The following is a 19070-nucleotide window of genomic DNA, read 5'->3' on the forward strand; positions in this document are numbered from 1 at the left end:
CAGGCGCGTTCTTAACCACTGCGCCACCAGGGACGTCCCAATTAGGGCCTTTAAAGACTCTAAGCACTAAAAAGAGTATGATGCCTGCCCCCGCCCCACCCCATTGCCCCCATTAAAAATAAAAACATTTCTAAGCCACAGAATAAATGTAAGGAAGTCTAATAACTTGTTCATTTTTCCCATAAACACTATTTTGATTGCAAATACGTGTTGATCACATTATTTTAAGAAAAATGAAATTATTTTTTCCTAGGCCTCTGTGCTTCTGGCTCCAGCATGCACTTTTGCCTGCTCATGGGGTTTTTGGTCCTGCCGGCCTTGCTTGACCCTGGAGCATGGTTTACCTGGCTGCTGGCTGAGGTGTTACTGGTCTGAACACAGCCCCCCTGAGAAAAATGAAGAGAGGAGAGGCTGTGGCACCAGTGTCCAGGCCTCTGTGGGGCTGGCTTGAGGCCTGGAGATTCCAGGTCAAAGACTGACTCCGCTCACAGGCTCTGTCTGCTCGGGCAAGGCGATGGTTTGGATCTCCCTGGGTCACTGCAAGACGCAGAGGGTCTCAGTTTGGGGGCCCCGGTAGGGTACTTCCCAGGGTAAGTGGTGCATCGTGGCCGCCCCCTGCTGGCTCTCTTGGCCTCTCAGCTCCTCAGTATGCCCACCGCAGGGCTCTGGGGAAGAGAGAGAAGCACCTCATTATTAAATGGGCTGTTACCAGAGTTAGACAAACCCAAAGTCCTTTTTGCCGGTGAGCAGCAATCGCCATGGTGAGTGCAGGGGAGTCTGGAGATGGGGACGCCAGCAGGCCTGGTGCCCTGTATCGCAAGTACTGCAAGTGAGACCTGCCCAAGGGGCCCCAGCAGCACGGCACTCCCACTTCCTGCCACTTGGTCCACCGATTTTGTTTCTAGGGACCTTTCCTTTGGGGAAATGTCCTGCATTACCCCTGGAGACATCTGTCTTCTAAGGAGGGCTTTTGCTGATGGCTGTGCTGTTGGAGGCGTTCTGGGGTCCTCGCTATCCCTGTATCCACACCCCGTCTAAACACCCAGGGGACCCAGGTCTGGAGGCAGCTTTGTGGAGGACAGTGTTTCTCAGTGTGGTCTCAGGGCCATCCTTATCAGAATCAGCTGAGTGCTGGCTAAACTGGCTAACTTCTGAGTTGGACTCCGGGTCTGTTAAGTCACTGCCATAACAGCTAAAATAAGCAAAAGCAAAAACCAAAGATACAGATTCTGTAGTGAGACAGACCTGGGTTTGAATTCCATTTTGGGACTTACTCTGTACACTCATCCTCTCATTTTCTGTAAACCAGAGAAATATTTAGCTCACAACAGAACTGTGAGGATTGAAAATGGTAATGTGAATAAAGTGCTGAACAGAGTGCCTAGCACATAGAAGCCACTATCATCGGTCCAGCCACCTGTCTGACCATCTGTCTGTCCGTCTACCCATCCATCTGCGCATCTCTTACTGGGTGCCTACAATGAGCCAGGAACTACTCTAGGCATGAGAAATGCAGCAATCATCGAAAACAAACTCCTTGTCCTCAGGAAGTTTGCACGCTAAGCAGGGGATACAGACGATAAAGGAACGTGTGCTATGCAAGGTGGCTGTAAGTGCTATGGAGAAAAATAAATCAGGATCAAGTGTATCACCAGACTCCCCAATTATTTAACCTGGAGCCAATAGGCGTTACGTCTCAAACACTGTGACAGGGACTTTGGGGGATATGTTGGGGCTTGCTCTTAAGAAGCTTGTTTATAAACTGGCTGGGAAATAAAAATCCCACACACACAGGAAATCGCTGGAGAACAACAATCGCCTGCCAACCATGTATCATACATGCCTGGGAGCTGCTCAGAGGAGAGACAGATTACTGGGGCTGGCAAGTGAATACCCCCACCAGGCTTCTAATCCAGGAACAAAGGAAGGAATATGCTTATTCCTTATTTTGGAGAGGCTGGTTCATACCCAGCATAAGCAGAAAGCCTGGATGCTTATAAATCTCTTAAATCCTTAGAACATGAATCAGGGCTTCTGAGGGAAGATCATGACACGAGTCTGAGGCTGCTCACACCAGGTCGTGGGAATACGACTTGATGGGAAACTTTTTATCTCTATCCAACTATTTGCCAAGTCCCAGCTTTGTGTAATGCCCAAGATCTTTGGAGGTAATTATCTGCGGGATGCAATTTTATTATAAATAAATAAGTCACCGACTTGGAAATCACTGAGTGCATGCACCAAAAGAACGGCCCAGATCCCAGCAGACAGATGGGAAATGCCCATCAACAGTGCGCTGTGTTGTAGAGGCAACGGGTGTTTGGAAATAATGCTTTTGTGGACAATCCCTTTTTGAAAAGGCGTGCTGGCTTGGGAGTATGGAGGAAGACACAAACTTGGAGCCGAGTGTGGATGTAGAATAGGCAGAGAAATGGCTATTTGGAGGTCGGTTGCCCTTTGGATCAAACAAGCCCAGAAAACTAATAGGCCAGAGACCAGATTTGTGGAAAGATGAACTGGAAACACAACTGTAAAAATGGCATCTGATGTCGACCAGTCACTTCACTCTTATGAGTGTCTTCATGTGTAAAACAAGGGGTTAGACCATACCATTCTGATTCAACTAAAATCTAGTGAATACCTGCTTAGTGCTAGGTTCTTTAACCTAGATAGATTATCTCAAGATAATAGCATCTATCTCACGGGGTTGTTGTGAGGAATAAGTCAATACATGTGATTCTCGTCTAGCATGTAGTAAGCATGTAATAATTAGCCTTTATCATTTAATCCCTGCAACCTTGAGGTAAACACTATTTCCCATGCACAAATGAGGAAACCACTAAGGAACAAGATCAGGATCTGAACCAAAATCTGAAGCCAGAGTCTACGATCTTCCCATCATGCAGTTGGGTTTGGAAGGGCCCTCCCTTCCAGCTCTTAGTTGTGAAAAATGAGAGGGTAGAAAAGGAACTTGAGCTCTAGAAACAATCAAGCTAAGCACCTTCTAAGGGATTTTCTGTGGAAAGCCAAAGTATTGTCCCATTTATTATGAAGATAATAAGGAGGTTGGGGAGAGGACTGAGACAAAGCTATAGAAACTCCTTTGCCCAGACTCACTTCTCATCATCTTATGCCAGTTAGAGATTTCAGACACACCATCTTGCACATATGCACAAAGAAAAGCCAAGGTTCTCCAAGAGTAAAACCAACTGAAAAACAGTCCTTAGAAGGATTGTTTAGCCACTAGAGGAGATAAATGAGAAGACATTTGAATCAGTCTCCTCATACGTCCTCATGGATCCTGTCCCAGTTGTTCTGTTAGTGCTCAGTTGTGGCTCTCACCATTCTCAACAATACAGAGTCCAAGAATATAGACCACACATTGGGTGCTAGGGTTATAATGGTGAGCAAGACAAATGTGGGGGAAGATAGGCAAGTTGACTGGGCAATGAATGATAATATGGTGTGACAAGGACAACAGGGGGCAATACTGGGCGCAGGGGAAGTAGAGAGGACCTAGTTCAGCCCTGGTGGGGGAAACTGGGGAGGGTTTCTTAGAAGAAGTCTCTAAATTGAGACCTAAAGAACTAACTAGTAGGTTCACCAGACCTTAAGGGAGAGGTGGGAGTAAAGAGAGGAGGGTATTTCAGGCAGAGGGAATGGTATGTGCAAAAGCCAGGAGATGACAGAAAGCCTGGCTCTTTAAAGGAAGTAAAAGCGGTTCTGTGTGTGAGGTGGGAGAAGGGTGAAGAGACGGGAGGCTGGAGAGGTGAGCAGCAGCTAACGCCTTGTATAACTTTGTTCACATAGGAAAGAATTTGCACATTATTCAACAAACAACCACTGAGAGATTTTAATCAGAAGACTAATATGGTTTGCAATTTAGAAAGATCAATTTGGAGAATGGAGTAGAGTGGGCCAAGTCTGGAGGCAGCCGGACAGTTAAGCACTTGAACTAGGGATAGTGAACAGTGGGGAAGGAGGGTGGATGAACTGGAGAGATATTTGAGAGGCTAAACATGAGTCAGGGGTGAAGCCTTTCTGGATTTCTGGTTGGATCACCAGATATCCAACCAGAAATGAGGGGTTGTCATTCGCCTCAAGGGGGAGTGGGAGAGGCTGGATGTGCTTTACTTATACGGTTTTAAGGCCTGTGAGGCAGCCCAAATGGGGATGCCCAGGGAGTGGTTGGATATGCACCCCCCTTGCCTTCAACTCCGACACAGTGCCACCTGGGAGTAACTGCTACCCTTTCCCCGTCTGTTTCTTGTATTCAATTTGTCAATTCTAGCTCCTGTCCTGTCTTCATACGTGACTTTATTTCACTCTATATTACTTTAGATTTCTTTGCACCTTAATTATCTCAGTACTATGCATACTTTACGAAATCTTCTAGGAAAAAAAAAATTAGGAAAAGGGATACAATCTCATCATAATCTGACCCAAGTGGGTATTTTACTTTAATAGCTTGGATTTTTAAAAGCTATAACCTTAAGATTTAAGACCAAGATAAAAATTCTAAATTGCACTGCTGACCAGGAACTAGTGCTGACTGCTCCCTGAAGTTCAACCTGCTATTTTAGAAAGAATTTATTAACTTTGGCCAGAGACCAGTGAATGTACCACTTCTCCCAGACTACTCAATTTTGGACAGTGACATCATTGAGAGACTTCTGTTTTTTAAACATTTCATATATTAAGGGAAATGTTAGAGATAACTCTGAAATGCAAGCAATGTTAAGAGCCTGAACAGGAAGGACATAGCTAATGAGAGGCTAGGAAATGAGATAATCTCTTTTATAGAATCATCTGATATTGAGGAAACAAGGAATTTACAAAGGAGGAGATACAATAAAATTAACTAGTGAGTGGAGCCATCCTTTGGGATCAGTAACCTTTAGACCCAGACCTAACAACAAAGCTGTGGTAGATGAATGGATAGAGCTGATCTATTCAGGAGTTTGTTTCCTCTAAGAATAGTTAGTTTTTTGGTTTGCTTTTTTCCCCCAGACTCAGAAGGCTATTTCTTAAATTAAGAAGTGAAAAAATCAAGGTTGGAGTAAAGAACTATTCATGTATAAATGCTGGAAACTACCTACCTTTACTTTAATAGTAGAAGGCCAAGGCATAAAAAACCCTGCACAATCAAATGTCTGCATTTTTTATTACATTTAAATTATACCTCAATTAAAAAGAAAATGAAAAAAAAGTCAGGAGAAAAAAAAGGGCACATTATTAGATCTTCTGGTTAAATAAACTAAAATAATTTATATCTATTGTCCTTAACAAGGTCAAAAGCAAGAAACAATAAGCAAAGCTGATTTTAAAAAAGAAAAAAAAAGCTTCTGAGCTGCCTAAACAGACTACATTTCCCTTGGATCATTAAGGGGACTTCCTCAATAGGTGATGGCACCCTACATCCTCAATCCCATTAATAAAAATGTAGAGAATTCTTGGAGTAATAAACAAGGGTGGTTGCTTTTCTCTTTCATTTTTTCCATTATTTTTCGAATAATCTATAAAGTAGTTTAACTCTCACCAATATTAAAGCCATGCATACTCATCCAGCAATCAAAGGCTTAGCTCTTTGGATTTAGGCATTTCATGGTGGGAGGAAGAGTATTAGATCCATTTATTTAAAATCCAGGCTGAAAAACAAACAAGAAGTCCTTTTCCATCTGAAGATCTTAATATATTTATTTGAAAACCAAGTTGTATGAAAGAGAACACTAAATAGTCATATACCATCTCTTCAACCAAAGACTTGGAGACAGGGTCAGCACAGAGGCAATGATACATGCAGTGAATAGCAGGTCTCAGCATGAATTTCCTCACAGGCATTTCCAACATGAGCCCAGACAATCTTCTTCAGGTGAGCAGTAAGATCTTGGGGAAGGGAGAGAGGGAGAAACTAGGGTTATTCTTTATTTTAAAAACATTTAAAAAAACCCCAAAACCCAACTACTAGATGTTGAAGTCTAAAACTAGCCTACAGATTTCCCTGGTGGTCAAGTGGTTAAGACTCCATGCTTCCACTACAGGGGGCACAGGTTTGATCCCTGGTTGGAGAACTAGGATGCCACAAACAAACAAAAACAAAAAACAAAACAACCCCCCCCCCCAAAACAAACCAGCCCCTAACCTTGCTGATGCAGTCCTAATATGCCAGTTTATGCTGAGACAGACTATAGTTTTCAAATTCTTATTGGGCTGGATATTTTACTCTTTTAAAAACTAACAAGAATCCAATTTCCTGAAAGCTTCTAACCAATTTTGTAGTTAACTGCCTTGAAAGACTTAATCAGGGAGTTTTCAGAAAGGTATTATGGAAGGCTGAAGGGGGCTAATGAGAGTTCAGCTCTGCACACAGACTGAGAGCTCAGGGTATTAATACTGTCACGTGCTGGTGGGGTAAAGCTTAGGAAAACATCAAGAGCTGAAAGATGATTTTCAAAAGCAGGAAGGGAAGTTATAAATCTCCAAACTGTCTCTAGGAGGCTTGAATACATTTTTCTACTAATAGCACTGTTTCTGCCTTAATATTTATCTGAGATGTCTATAAAAGCTTTCATTAACTGCTACTTAGTGTGTAACACAGTGCTAGATCTGCAACTTGACATTTAAAATGTATTCTTCTGTCATAACTGTAATAAATGATACTGATCTTATTTTCTTTAAAGAGTAGAATAAATTCATATTTGTTTGACAATGTATTTGTATAGGATGGGATTACAGAACCTTGATTATATAGTTTATATGCATCTTCAAATATGTGATGACCATTCGAGAAAAAATGGAGGAAACAGAATGACAATTTTGTGAAACTGTAATCTTTTGCACCTAAAAACCCTTTTCAACATTGTTCAGACATTGATATAATAATAATCTTTTTCAACTGGACAAAGCTTTGTGTTACAGTCGGACTCCAAAGTATCTATAAGCACTGTGTCTTATACATATTAGATGTTCAATAGCTTCATTGAATAAATGAATGGTAAGGCTTTCAGTGCCAAAAGTACTGCCAAAGGAAATGGAGAGAGAGAAGAATCAGTGAGGAATTTATACCTGTACTACTCAAGTGTGAGCTACGGACCACTGCCAGTCAACAAACTATAACTGATCCACGACAAGGAGCTTACATCAAAATGGACATCAACTCCATCACTGAGCAGACTGTTGGTTCAGCTGACTTTTTTGGGGTTAGGGGGTAAGCAAGGCTGTTTTGTTTGATGAGACAGGCATTGAGTTACATTCTGGAGCAAGCTCCCTACTTCCTCACAGACCTATGAAAACAATTTGAAGTCCAGCCACTTTGAACAGCGCTGGCAGAACACTAGAGGGTAGAGAGTCAAAGAAGAAAGAAAAAGGAATTGGTTGTAATATATCCAGGAAGATGTCAAAGAAGGGGATGTTTTAATATCATTTAGGTAAATAGGGATTAAGTACAAAAGGGAAAAAGTGAGATCACGCCCCTGTATAAAACAGTTGTGAAGAACTGACAAAGAGATTTCCCTTGATACACAATTTTGTTCCACACACACCTCTGGTCCTTAGTCATCAATATACTCAAATGGTTCTGGGGGTTCTGGCTCTTGTTCCTCCTCCTCAATCTTTGGGCCATGGGCTGCCACAGGTTCCACCAGCTCTTCAATGTCTTCACTGGTATCCTTCAGAATGATGATGCCTCCAATGGACAGCTATTAAACAGAGAAAGGAATGAAGAAACACAAGCTCTACTCGTATTTGCAGAATGCTCTAGAATCTTGAGTGTATATTTGTTAAATGGTCCCTCAAGGCTACTAGAATGATTTGGAAGTAAAGAACTGAGATGGAACTACACTTTCCTAGACAAGAGTCAGGAAACCTGGGCATTTGTGCCTGTGTGATGCTATACCAGTGATTTAATTAAACTGTTCAACTGTACGAAGAGGCTAATAAAATCTTCCTGACCTATTCCTTCAGGTTAGTCTGAGGACTGAATGAGGACAGCACTGCCAATGTGCATAACAAAGGATAAAAGACAATTGCAATCTATAGGAGTATCTGCAAATTTAACCCAATGGCTCTGGATGGTAGAACATGTGGTACTGCTCTGTTTGGATGATGCATCCCAATTTAAAAGGTATTTCCCAGTACTGTACTAGCCTCAGTTGGACTGCGGGGAGAACGTTTACTATTTAAAGATGGTATTCTAACGCCTTTGCTACTCAACATGTGTCCTGGGCAGAAGCATCATTATCACCTCGGAGCTTGTTTTCTAACAATGCAGAAAACCCGGCCCTATTTTAGATCCCTGAATCTGTATTTTAACAAGATCCTCAGGTGATCTGTATGCATGTTAAAGTTTGAGACGCACATTAGTCTAATAGATACTGTATCATTTGTGAGAAAACCATCATTTTGGACACAAAAGACAATCTATAAATGAAAAGCCAATTTTTTCCAGCAATTTCAGAATGACAGAGAGATATAAATATCACAAATATCTGAGTGTTTTTCACTTTAATCTATAAATCCTTGTGATGCAAGACAGTGAAAAACTAGATTGGAAACAAAAGGGAAGTAGGGTGTAGAAGCAATTCTGTTAAGCCCTCTCCCAAACATATTAGTAAAAGGTAAATTCAGACACCAAACTGTTTGCCCATCTCTGGTGTGCTAATCTTATTCTATTTGCTTGCCTGTGTCAAAGGAAATGGAAAGCTGCTCTTTGTAATTAAATCAGTCAACAGTGGAGGGCACATCTGGAAAAAACATATTTCTACCAAAGCACATTACTGGGAAGGAAAAGAAGCCCAAGCACATTAGGCAAATGATTCACATATGTATAAGCATCTCTGCAGTTCAACCTAATCTAATTTTTACTCATCAGAACTCTGCTCTGCCACGCTATGAAACTGGTGTGCCTTCATGAATTTCTTAACTACTTCTCTTCTCTCAAACATACATATTCATACACGTTAATCTATAACCCTTTCCCTTAAAAAGTTTGCTTTTCTTGAAGAAAAGCCATTTTATGAGTGGACCCTGCCTTTACTACCAATATTCACCTAAGAACAGAGTACACGGTCACTATCCTAATACTCCATGGTCTAAAAGTTTATTTGAACCTTCTAAAGGACCAAATGGAGACGAATCTTTTACTGAACAAAAAATACCCATGTTCACCAAAGGACTTAGTGTATTTTGGAAATATATGGCTCCAGGTTATAACGGTATTATTTCATACTGAACTGGAATGCTCCAGCCCAAATCCTACAATATGATCAACATATGGGAAGAGCTTTTTATAGCTACATGGTTTAGATTTATTAATGCCTTTTATGTTAGAAAGTTCACACTCTCTAAGCAGAGAATAAGATACATGAAAATCTGTCTTCTGCGAAGACTAGTGACAACTGAAGACAGAGGCAATGGGACACTTCCTGCTGCCAAATGCTCCACACTCTCTATAAGACATCTTTTAAGACGGACTGGAAACAGAGTAGGAATGCAACCCATTTTCAGAAGTAAAGTTGCCTCTTTCAAATGCAATGTCTGAGGAAGGATCTGATCCCCATGGCATTGAGGGTACTAGAGGGAATGAGTCAGGCAGCACCCCTTTCTTCACTGCACACGCACACACAGAGGCAGCCCTTTTTTTTTAAAACAGATATAATTCACACAACATAAATAAACTCTTTTAAAGTATACAATTCAGTGATTTTTTTTTGTTTTTTTTAGTATATTCACAAAGTTGTGCATAGCAGCCAGTCTCCATTTTCCCCTACTCCCAGCCCCTGCAACCACTAATGCAACTTCTGTCTCTATGGATTTGTCTATTCTGGACATCTTAAATAAACAGAATCATACAATATGTGGCCTTTTGCGTCTGGCTTTTTTCACTTAAGATAATGTTTTTAAGGTTCAAACACAGGGCAGTATGTATCAGTATGTCACTTCTTTTGGCTGAATAATATTCCATTGCACATATCACATTTTATTTATCCATCCACCACATGATGGACATCTGAGTTGTTGCTACCTTTTGGCAATTATGTATAAAGCTGATATAAACATTAGTGTACAAGTGTTTGTGTGGACACAGTTTTAAATCTCTTGGGCATATATACCGAGGAGTGGAATTGCTGGGTGATATGATTAAGTCTACATTTAACTTTTCGAGGAACCACCAAACTGGTTTCCACAGAAGCTGCAACACTTTACATTCGACCAGTACTATATGAGGGTTCCAATTTCTCCACATCCTTGCTAATTTTAATCTACAAATGTGTTGTCTGTCTTTTTGATTATAGCCATCCTAGTGGATATGATGAAGTATCTCCTTGTGGTTTTGATTTACATTTCTCTAATGATGAATGATGTTGAGCTTTTGGCCATGTGTAAATCTTCTTTGGAGAAGATTTACACATGGCCTATTCAAACCCTTTGCCCATTTAAAAAATACGTGTTTTTTTTTTTTTTTTTTTAATTGTTGAGTTTTAAGAGTTTAAAAACGTATTTGGGTATAAGTCTCTTATCAGACATATGATTTGAAAATATTTTATATTCTGTGGGTTTTCTTTCCATTTTCTTGATAGTGTCTTTTGCAACACAAAAGTTTTTAATTTGATGAAGTCCAATTTATCTTTTTGGGGGGTTGCTTCTGCTTTAGGTGTCATATATAAGAAAACACTGCCTAATCCAGTATTACAAAGGTTTACATATATGTTTTCTTATAAGGGTTTTATAGTGTCAGCTCTTACATTTAAGTCTTTGATCCATTTGCAATTAATTTTTATATATGATATGTTAGGGATCCAATATAATTCTTTCGCAGATGGATAGCCAGTTGTCTCAGCACCATTTCTTGAAAAAATTATTCTTTCCCCATTGAAAAAAATCAATTGACCATAAAATGGATTAAAGATCTAAATATAAGACTGGATACTATAAAACTCCTAGAGGAAAACACAGGCAGAACACTCTCTGACAGAAATTGCAGCAAAAAGTTTTTAGATCCATCTCCTAGAGTAATGGAAACAAAAGCAAAAATATACAAATGTAACTTAAACTTAAAAGGTTTTTGCACAGCAAAGGAAACCATAAACAAAACAAAAAGACAACATGAGGAATGGGAGAAAATATTTGCAAATGATGTGACTGACAAGGGCTTAATTTCCAAAATATAGAAACAGCTTATACAGCTCAATATCAAAAAAACAATCCACTCAAAAAATGGCCAGAAGATCTAAACAGACATTTCTCCAAAGAAGACATATAGATGGCCAACATGCACACAAAAAGATGCTCAATACTGCTAATTACTAGAGAAATGCAAATCAAAACTACAATGAGCTATCACCTCACACAGGTCAGAATGGCCATCATCAAAAAGTCTATAACTTGGTGTACCCCCCCCAAAATAATAAATAAATAAATAAAATTTTTAAAAAAGTCTATAAATAACACATGCTGGAGAGGGTGTGGAGAAAAGGCAACACTCCTACACTGTTGGTGGGAATGTAAATTGGTGCAGCCACTATGGAGAACACTATGGAGGTTCCTTAAAAAACTAAAAATAGAGTTACTATATAATACAGTAATCCTACGCCTCAGAATATATCTGGAAAAGATGAAAACTCTAATTCAAAAAGATACATGCACCCCAATGTCCACAGCAGCACTATTTCCAACAGCCAAGACATGGAAGCAACCTAAATGCCCACTGACAGATGAATGGATAAAGATGTGGTGTACACACACACACACACACACACAGGAATAATACTCAGCCATAAAAAGGAATGAAACAATGCCATTTGCAGCAAGATGGATAGACCTACAGATTATCATACTCAGTGAAGTAAGTCAGACAAAGACAAATATCATATCACTTATCTGCAGAATCTAAAAAAATGGTACAAATTAATTTATTTACAAAACAGAATTAGACTCAGATATAAAGCAGACTTATGGTTACCAAAGGGGAAAGGGGAGGGGGCGGTAAATTTGGAGTCTGGGATTAACACATACACACTACTATACATAAAACAGATAAATAACAAGGATCTACTGCATATCCAATATCTTGTAATAACCTACTATTTTGGAAAAGAATCAGAAAAAGAGTAGATATATATAAATGTATAACTGAATCATTTTGTTGTATACCTGAAACTAACACAGCATTGTAAATCAACTACACTTCAATTAAAAAAAAAAAATCAAATTGACCATACATGTATGCGTTTATTTTTGGACTCTCAATTTAAATCCACTTATCTGGATGTCTATCCTTATGCCAATACCAGTTTTGATTACTGTAGCTTTTGTGGTAAGTTTTGAAATTGGTAAGTGCGATTCTTCTTACTTTGCTTTTCTTTCTCCACTGTTTTGGCTTTTTGGGTCCCCTGCATTTCCATATGAATTTTAGGATCAGCTTGTAAATTTCCGCAAAAAAAGCCAGCTGGGATTTTGATAAAGACTGTGTTGAATCTATAGATCAAATTGGGGAGTACTGCCATTTGAGTAATACTAAATCTTCCAGTTCATGAACATTAATTACTGGCTCTGTAGTTTTTTTCCTTGTAATGTCTTTGCCTGGTTTTACTATCAGAATAATATCGGCCACATAAAACGAATTTGGCAGCATTCCCTCCTCTTGTATTTTTAGAGGAGTTTGCAAAGGACTGGTTATAATTTTTCTTTAAACATTTGATGGAATTAACCAGTGAAGCCATCTGGCCCTGGGCTTTTCTTTGTAGTTTTCTGATTATTAATTTAATCTCTTTACCTGTTAGACATTTATTCAGATTTAATATTTCTTCTTGTCAGTTATAGTAGTTTGTGTCTTTCTAGGAATTTGTCTATTTCATCTAAATTACCTAATTTGTTGACATTCACAGTATACTCTCATAATCCTTTTATTTCTGTAAGGTTGGTAGTAATGTCCCCTCTGTTTTCTGATTTTAGTAATTTGAGTCTTCCCCCTTCACTGTTTTTGATTAAACAGAAATTTATTTGCCATATATAATAAGAATAACCATAACAATATCCAACATTAGTATACACAAATTGTGTGCCAGACATGGTTCCGTATGGCTCACGTATCTGCTAAACATGCCTATATGTTAGGTCCCCTCCCCTCAATTCATATGCTGAAATCCTACCCCCACAAAGTATAATGGTATGAGAAGGTGGGCCTTTAGGATGCAATTAGGTCATGAAGGAAAAGCCCTCAGGAATGAAATTAGTCCCCTTATAAGAAGAGACATGGGGCTTCCCTGGTAGCACAGTGGTTAAGATTCCGCCTGCCAATGCAAGGGACATGGGTTCGATCCTTGGTCCAGGAAGATCCTACATGCCGTGAAGCGACTAAGCTCGTGTGCCACAACTACTGAGCCTGAGCTCTAGAGCCCGTGAGCCACAGCTAATGGGCCCATGCTCCGCAACTTCTGAAGCCCACGTGCCTAGAGCCTGTGCTCCGCAACAAGAGAAGCCACCATGATAAGAAGACTGCGCGCCTCAACAAAGAGTAGCTCCTCCTCTCCACAACTACAGAAAACCTGTGTGCAGCAACGAAGACCCAATGCAGACAATAAATAAAAATAATTAAAAAAAAAAAAAGAAGAGACATGAAGAAAGCTTGCTTCCCCTCTCTCTGCTATGTGAGGATACAATGAGAAGAGCCGGGATGAGGGCCTTTACCAAGAACTTGCTCATGCTGGCACCAGGCCCTTCACCAAGAACTTGCTCATGCTGGCACCCTGATCTTGGACTTCTAGTCTTGGAACTGTGAGAAATAAATATTTGTTGTTTAAGCCCCCCAGTCTTAAACAGCAGGTGGCAATTTGCTACAGCAGCCAGAATAGACATATTTTAATGCAGATTATGTTTTTATACAGTGTGTACACATCAACACCAATTTATGATTGCTCTGTACAGTTGTCTTTTAAATCAGATAAGAGGAAAAAAAACCAGGGAAGGGGTGGTAAGCTGGCCACCCAGGGGACAGGGTGAGAGCAGACTCTGGCCACAGGATGGAGTCCCTCTGGTCTAGAGTTCTGTGACCACATTTTCTGAACTCCAACTCATCTGATAAAGAAGTTTTCTGGATCCCTTCATACTCTTAAGAATTACTGAAGGTCACAAATAACAACTGTTGGCAAGGATGTGGAGAAAAGGGAACCCTTGTGCACTGTGGGTGGGAATGTAAATTGGTGCAGCCACTATGGACAACAGTATGGGGGTCCCTCAAAAAACCAAAAATAGAACTACCATATGATCCAGCAATTCCACTCCTGGATGTGTATCTGAAGAAAATGAACATTAATTTGAAAAGATATATGTACTGCAATGTTCACAGCAACAATGTTTACAATAGTGAAGATATGGAAGCAACCTAACAGGTGCTTCCATATCTGTTATCCATCAACAGGTGAATGAATAAAGAAGAATAAATGGAATACTACTCAGCCATAAAAAAGAATGAAATCTTGCCCTTTGCAACAACATGGATGGACTTGGAGGGTATTATGCTAAGTGAAATAAGTCAGACAGAGAAAGAGAAATATTGTATGATATCACTTATATGTGGAATCTAAAATATAAAACACACTAGTGAGTATAACAAAAAAGAAACAGACTCAGATATAGAGAACAAATTAGTGGTTACAGTGGGGAGAAGGAAGAGGGGGGGACCTGATAGGGGCAGGGGATGAAGAGGTACAAACTACTATGTATAAAATAAACTACAAGGATATATTGTACAGCACAGGGAATATCGCCAATATTTTACAATAATTATAAATGGAATATAACCTTGAAAAACTGAATCACTATGTTGTAACCTGAAACTTATATAATATTATAAATCAACTATACCTCAATTAAAAAAATGGAGGAAAAAAAAAGAAAAAGATTTACAAAAATACAATTCTACTATCTTTTATATTTACCTATGTAGTTATGTTTACCAGTGCTCTTTATTTTTTCATATGGATTCAAGTTACTGTCTAGTGTTCTTTCATTTCATTCTGAAGGGTTCACTCTAGTATTTCTTATATGGCAGGTTGGCTAGCAACAAGTTCTCTTAGTTTTTATCTGTGAATGTCTTAATTTTGCCTTCATTTTTGAAGGATAGTTTTGCTGGATACAGCATTCTTGGTTGAGTCTTTTCTTTCAGCACTTTGAGTATATCATCCTTCTGCCTTCTGGCCTCCATGGTTTCTAATGACAAATCAGCTGTTAATCTTATTGTGGATTCTGGTACATGATGAGGAGTTGTGTTTCTCTTGCTGCTCTCAAGATTCTCTGTCAAATCTGTTGCATTTCTATACACTAACAATGAACTAGCAGAAAGAGAAACTAAGAAAACAATCCCATTTACAACTGCAACAAAAAGGATAAAATATCTAGGAATAAGTTTAATGAAGGAGGAGAAAGACCTATACACTGATAACTATATAAGACACTGCTGAAAGAAATTGAAGACACAAAGAAATGGAAAAATATTCCACGTTCACAGACTGGACAAATTAACAATATTAAAATGTCCATATTACCTAAAGCAATCTATGGATTCAATGTAATCCCTATCACAACACCAATGAGATATATATACATATTTTACAGAAACAGAACAACAGCAATCCTAAATTTTTAAATAGAAATGCAAAAGACCTGGAATAGCCAAAGAAATGCTGAGAAAAAAAGAACAAAGCTGGAGGTGTCACACTCTGATTTCAAATTATACTAGAGCTTTATTAATCAAAGCAGCATGGTATTGGAAGAAAAACAGACACAACAGACACACAGATCAATGGAACAGACCTGAACATTTGGAAATAAACCCACATATACAGATAACTAATTTATGACAAAGGAGCCAAGAACACACAATAGAGAAAGTAAAGTCTCTTTTTAATAAGTCGTGCTGTGAAAACTGGACAGCCACATGCAAAACATCACTATCTTACAGCATACACAAAAATTAACTCAAAATATATTAAAGACTTAAGTAAGGCCTGAAACTGTAAAATTCCTAGAAGAAAACAGAGGCAGTATGATCTTGACATTGGAACCCTGGTACACTGCTGGTCGAAATGTAAACGGATGTAGCCATTGTGGAGAACAGTATGCAGATTTCTCAAAGAATGATCCAGCTATTCTACTTCGGGGAATATGAAAACACTAATTTAAAAAGATATATGTACCCTTACATTCACAGCAGCATTACTGACAACAGCCCTTCGATAGAAGGGCATTCTTATACTTTCCTTTAGTTAAGACATAGTTCCTTTAGTTCTTTGAACACATTTTAGTTGATTTAGTCTGCCTATTATGTACAACATCTAGGCTTCCTCAGAGACAGTCTTACTAATTGCTTTTTTCCTGTCTATGAGTCATATTTTATTGCTTTGTATGTCTTGTAATTTTCTGTTGAAACTGGACATTTAAATAATATAATGTGGCAACTCCGAAAATCAGATTCTCACCCCTCCCCAGGGTTTGTTGTTGTTGTCTGTTTTTTGACTTTTCTATAAAGTATTTTCTGTTGTATGTGACCACTGAATTCTCCTCTCAGTTACCTTATTGAACAGCTAATGACTAGCCAGGGATTTCCTTAAACACCTGCAACAGTAAGTCTCCCAGTCTTTGCTGAGGGGCTATGTGTGCGATTGGGTTATGCCTTCAACACTCAGCCAGGCACAGACAGAGGAAATCTTTTGGCTCATAAATGAACAACTGTTACAGCTTCCTCTGATTTATTCTGAGCAAAGGCTTAACAATTATTTAAGTTCCAACTGAGGCAAACCAGTCTCCTCACACGGCCTCATGACACTGAGCATATACCTTGCTGTCTTTAGTTCCTTATAACTGTCAAAATCACTGGGTGTCTTGTGTGCTTAAAGCATTCACTAGTTGTGCACTAATATACCTGTTCTGGCAAGAGCAGTTTGAAAAGGATATTGTTAGAATATATTCTCCAGAAACATATCACTTAGGTGAGCTGGGTTGCAGATTAAACAGAGAGTGACTACATTTACTGTGTCCTTTGGTGGTCCTATCAATCCATTCGTTCAAAACTGCAGACCAAGCAGTACTAGGTTCCTAGCAACACAAGATTAATAGGAGGTGGGAGAAGACCTGCAAGCTATTCCATCCTTCCTGGCCTGACTGCCTGCTACCCACAGATGTCTGATGACTTGTAACCACCACCAAGTAATATTAACGTGACGGAGGATTTATACCACATTTCAGATGTTGTTTTAGGTGTTTCATATATAACAACCTATTTAATTTGTACAATACTCCTAGGTGGTAGGTAGTATCACCATCCCAATTATTAGATGAGGAAACTAAAACATGAAGCAATTAAATGACCTATCTCAGTTACATAGCCAAGAAATGGCACAGTTGGAATATAAACTCAGTTCTGCCCAATTCTAGCTCTTCCACTAAATATAGCTATCTTCCACCCTCTGCCCTTGTCTTCTCTAGCTGATAATCTAGTCGGGTAAGACCTTGACTCACAATTGTAGCTAAGAGTTGTCACCACCATCAGGGATCACCTTCAAGCTGATGATAACGGGTTTACTTTTCTACAAGGATCTAGAAATCTTATCTATGACATTTTAGACAGGCACAGGATTTAAATGTATTAAATGTGTCTACTAAAGGTTCTCGAGTTTTCAAGATACAAGAACCTAGAAAATAAAGACATTATCATGGTTAAATTTCTGATCAGCATTTGTTTCTAACATGAAACATTCTGCCCTAGAATAAATTAAATGACATGAAGATTCTCTTCTAACTGTAAAACTGAATGCGCTAAGTGCTCACGTATTAACTGTATTACCTTGTTCAATCATATTCCTGTGAGTTAGGGGTGATAATTCTTATTTTATAGTAGTGAAAACTGAGGAAGAGAGGATCAGTACTTGGCTTAAGGTCACATAGGCCGAAAGTGGTAGAATTAGGATTCAAATTCAGGATATCTGGTTCCAGACTCTGTGGTCCTAATCACTACGCTGTATTAAAAACTTCTATAATGTAAGCCTTTGGTAGATGAAGGATGTTTGCAGGGTTACACAAAGAAAAGTCTCTCCAAATTTATATGGAATGGAAGGAAATGTTCTCTTTGCTAAGAGATTTATTAGTACTACAGAGCTTTCTCCAATACTCTGGAGATTTATCCTTCTCTAAAAATATTTCATTGCCCTACAGATTAACATCCTACTGGTACATAACTAAGGGGCATTGGTAACTTACTGGTTTGAAAGGCTGGTATCGACAGGTCTCTGGCATGCTTAGGACTTTAAGTTGGGCAGGCATAACTCGGGCTGGGTTATCCAATAACTGGAAGTTTGGCTCAGGTTCTTTTTTCTTCTCTTTTTCTTCCTTTTTCTCTGCCTCATCCTGGGGGGGAAAAATAGCCCCATAAAGGTTCACTTCTGTTCTACATCACTGAATAATGTTTAATAAATTTACTGAGCAACTATTAGATGCAAAAGGTAGTTAGGATTAGATATAATGGAAGTAGAACTAAAGTGATACTAGACTCAGACGAGAGAGACGGTAACTCTGCTTGGGGGTAAGAATGATCTTTAACTTAGTTTTAAAGGGTGAGAAGGTTTTTCTATCAGCAGAGATACTTAAATAAATGATGTTCCCTTTGCCTGAAAGGGCTTTTCTTTCTCTCACCATCACTTACTGTCTGATGAAAATCCTATTCTGCCCTTCAAAACCCACTTTAATTGTCATTTCCTCCAAGAACTCATTCTTGATTTATACTCTTCTATTCTTCCCATGAATGGATATAATTTCTAAAGTCTCTTCCAATTAAAATTTTATGAGTCTCTATGCTTGGAACAGGAAAGTTATTTAAAGGAAGCCAAGAGCAAAGTATAACAATGTTCAACTAAAGGAAGAATCTGGACCATGACAGAGATAGCTACATCAACCCATATGACCACCAAGTAATACCTACCACTTCCATTTTCTCCTCCTCCTTTTTTTCCTTTTCTTTTTCCTTCTTTTTAGCCTTGGCAGTAATAGATAACACAGCAGTGGAAACCTAGAGGAGTGAA

The 19070-nt window shown here is 39.0% G+C and overlaps 1 protein-coding gene across 1 annotated transcript in view; it reads right to left on the reverse strand.

Moving 5' to 3' along the window:
- Positions 1-5610: 5610 nt before the first annotated feature.
- The window catches only part of PSMD1 (proteasome 26S subunit, non-ATPase 1), a 93566-nt gene continuing 80106 nt past the window's right edge, over positions 5611-19070 (reverse strand). Inside the window, exons 22-25 of the mRNA XM_057745281.1 lie at positions 18971-19057; positions 18253-18399; positions 7542-7697; positions 5611-5886 (exon numbers count right to left, since the gene is read on the reverse strand). Of these exons, the coding sequence (XP_057601264.1) occupies positions 7551-7697; positions 18253-18399; positions 18971-19057 (381 nt within the window). The 3' untranslated portion in view covers positions 5611-5886; positions 7542-7550. The remainder of the gene's footprint in view (positions 5887-7541; positions 7698-18252; positions 18400-18970; positions 19058-19070) is intronic.

The sequence above is a fragment of the Hippopotamus amphibius genome, chromosome 8 (genome assembly GCF_030028045.1).
Source record: "Hippopotamus amphibius kiboko isolate mHipAmp2 chromosome 8, mHipAmp2.hap2, whole genome shotgun sequence".
NCBI lineage: Eukaryota > Metazoa > Chordata > Mammalia > Artiodactyla > Hippopotamidae > Hippopotamus > Hippopotamus amphibius.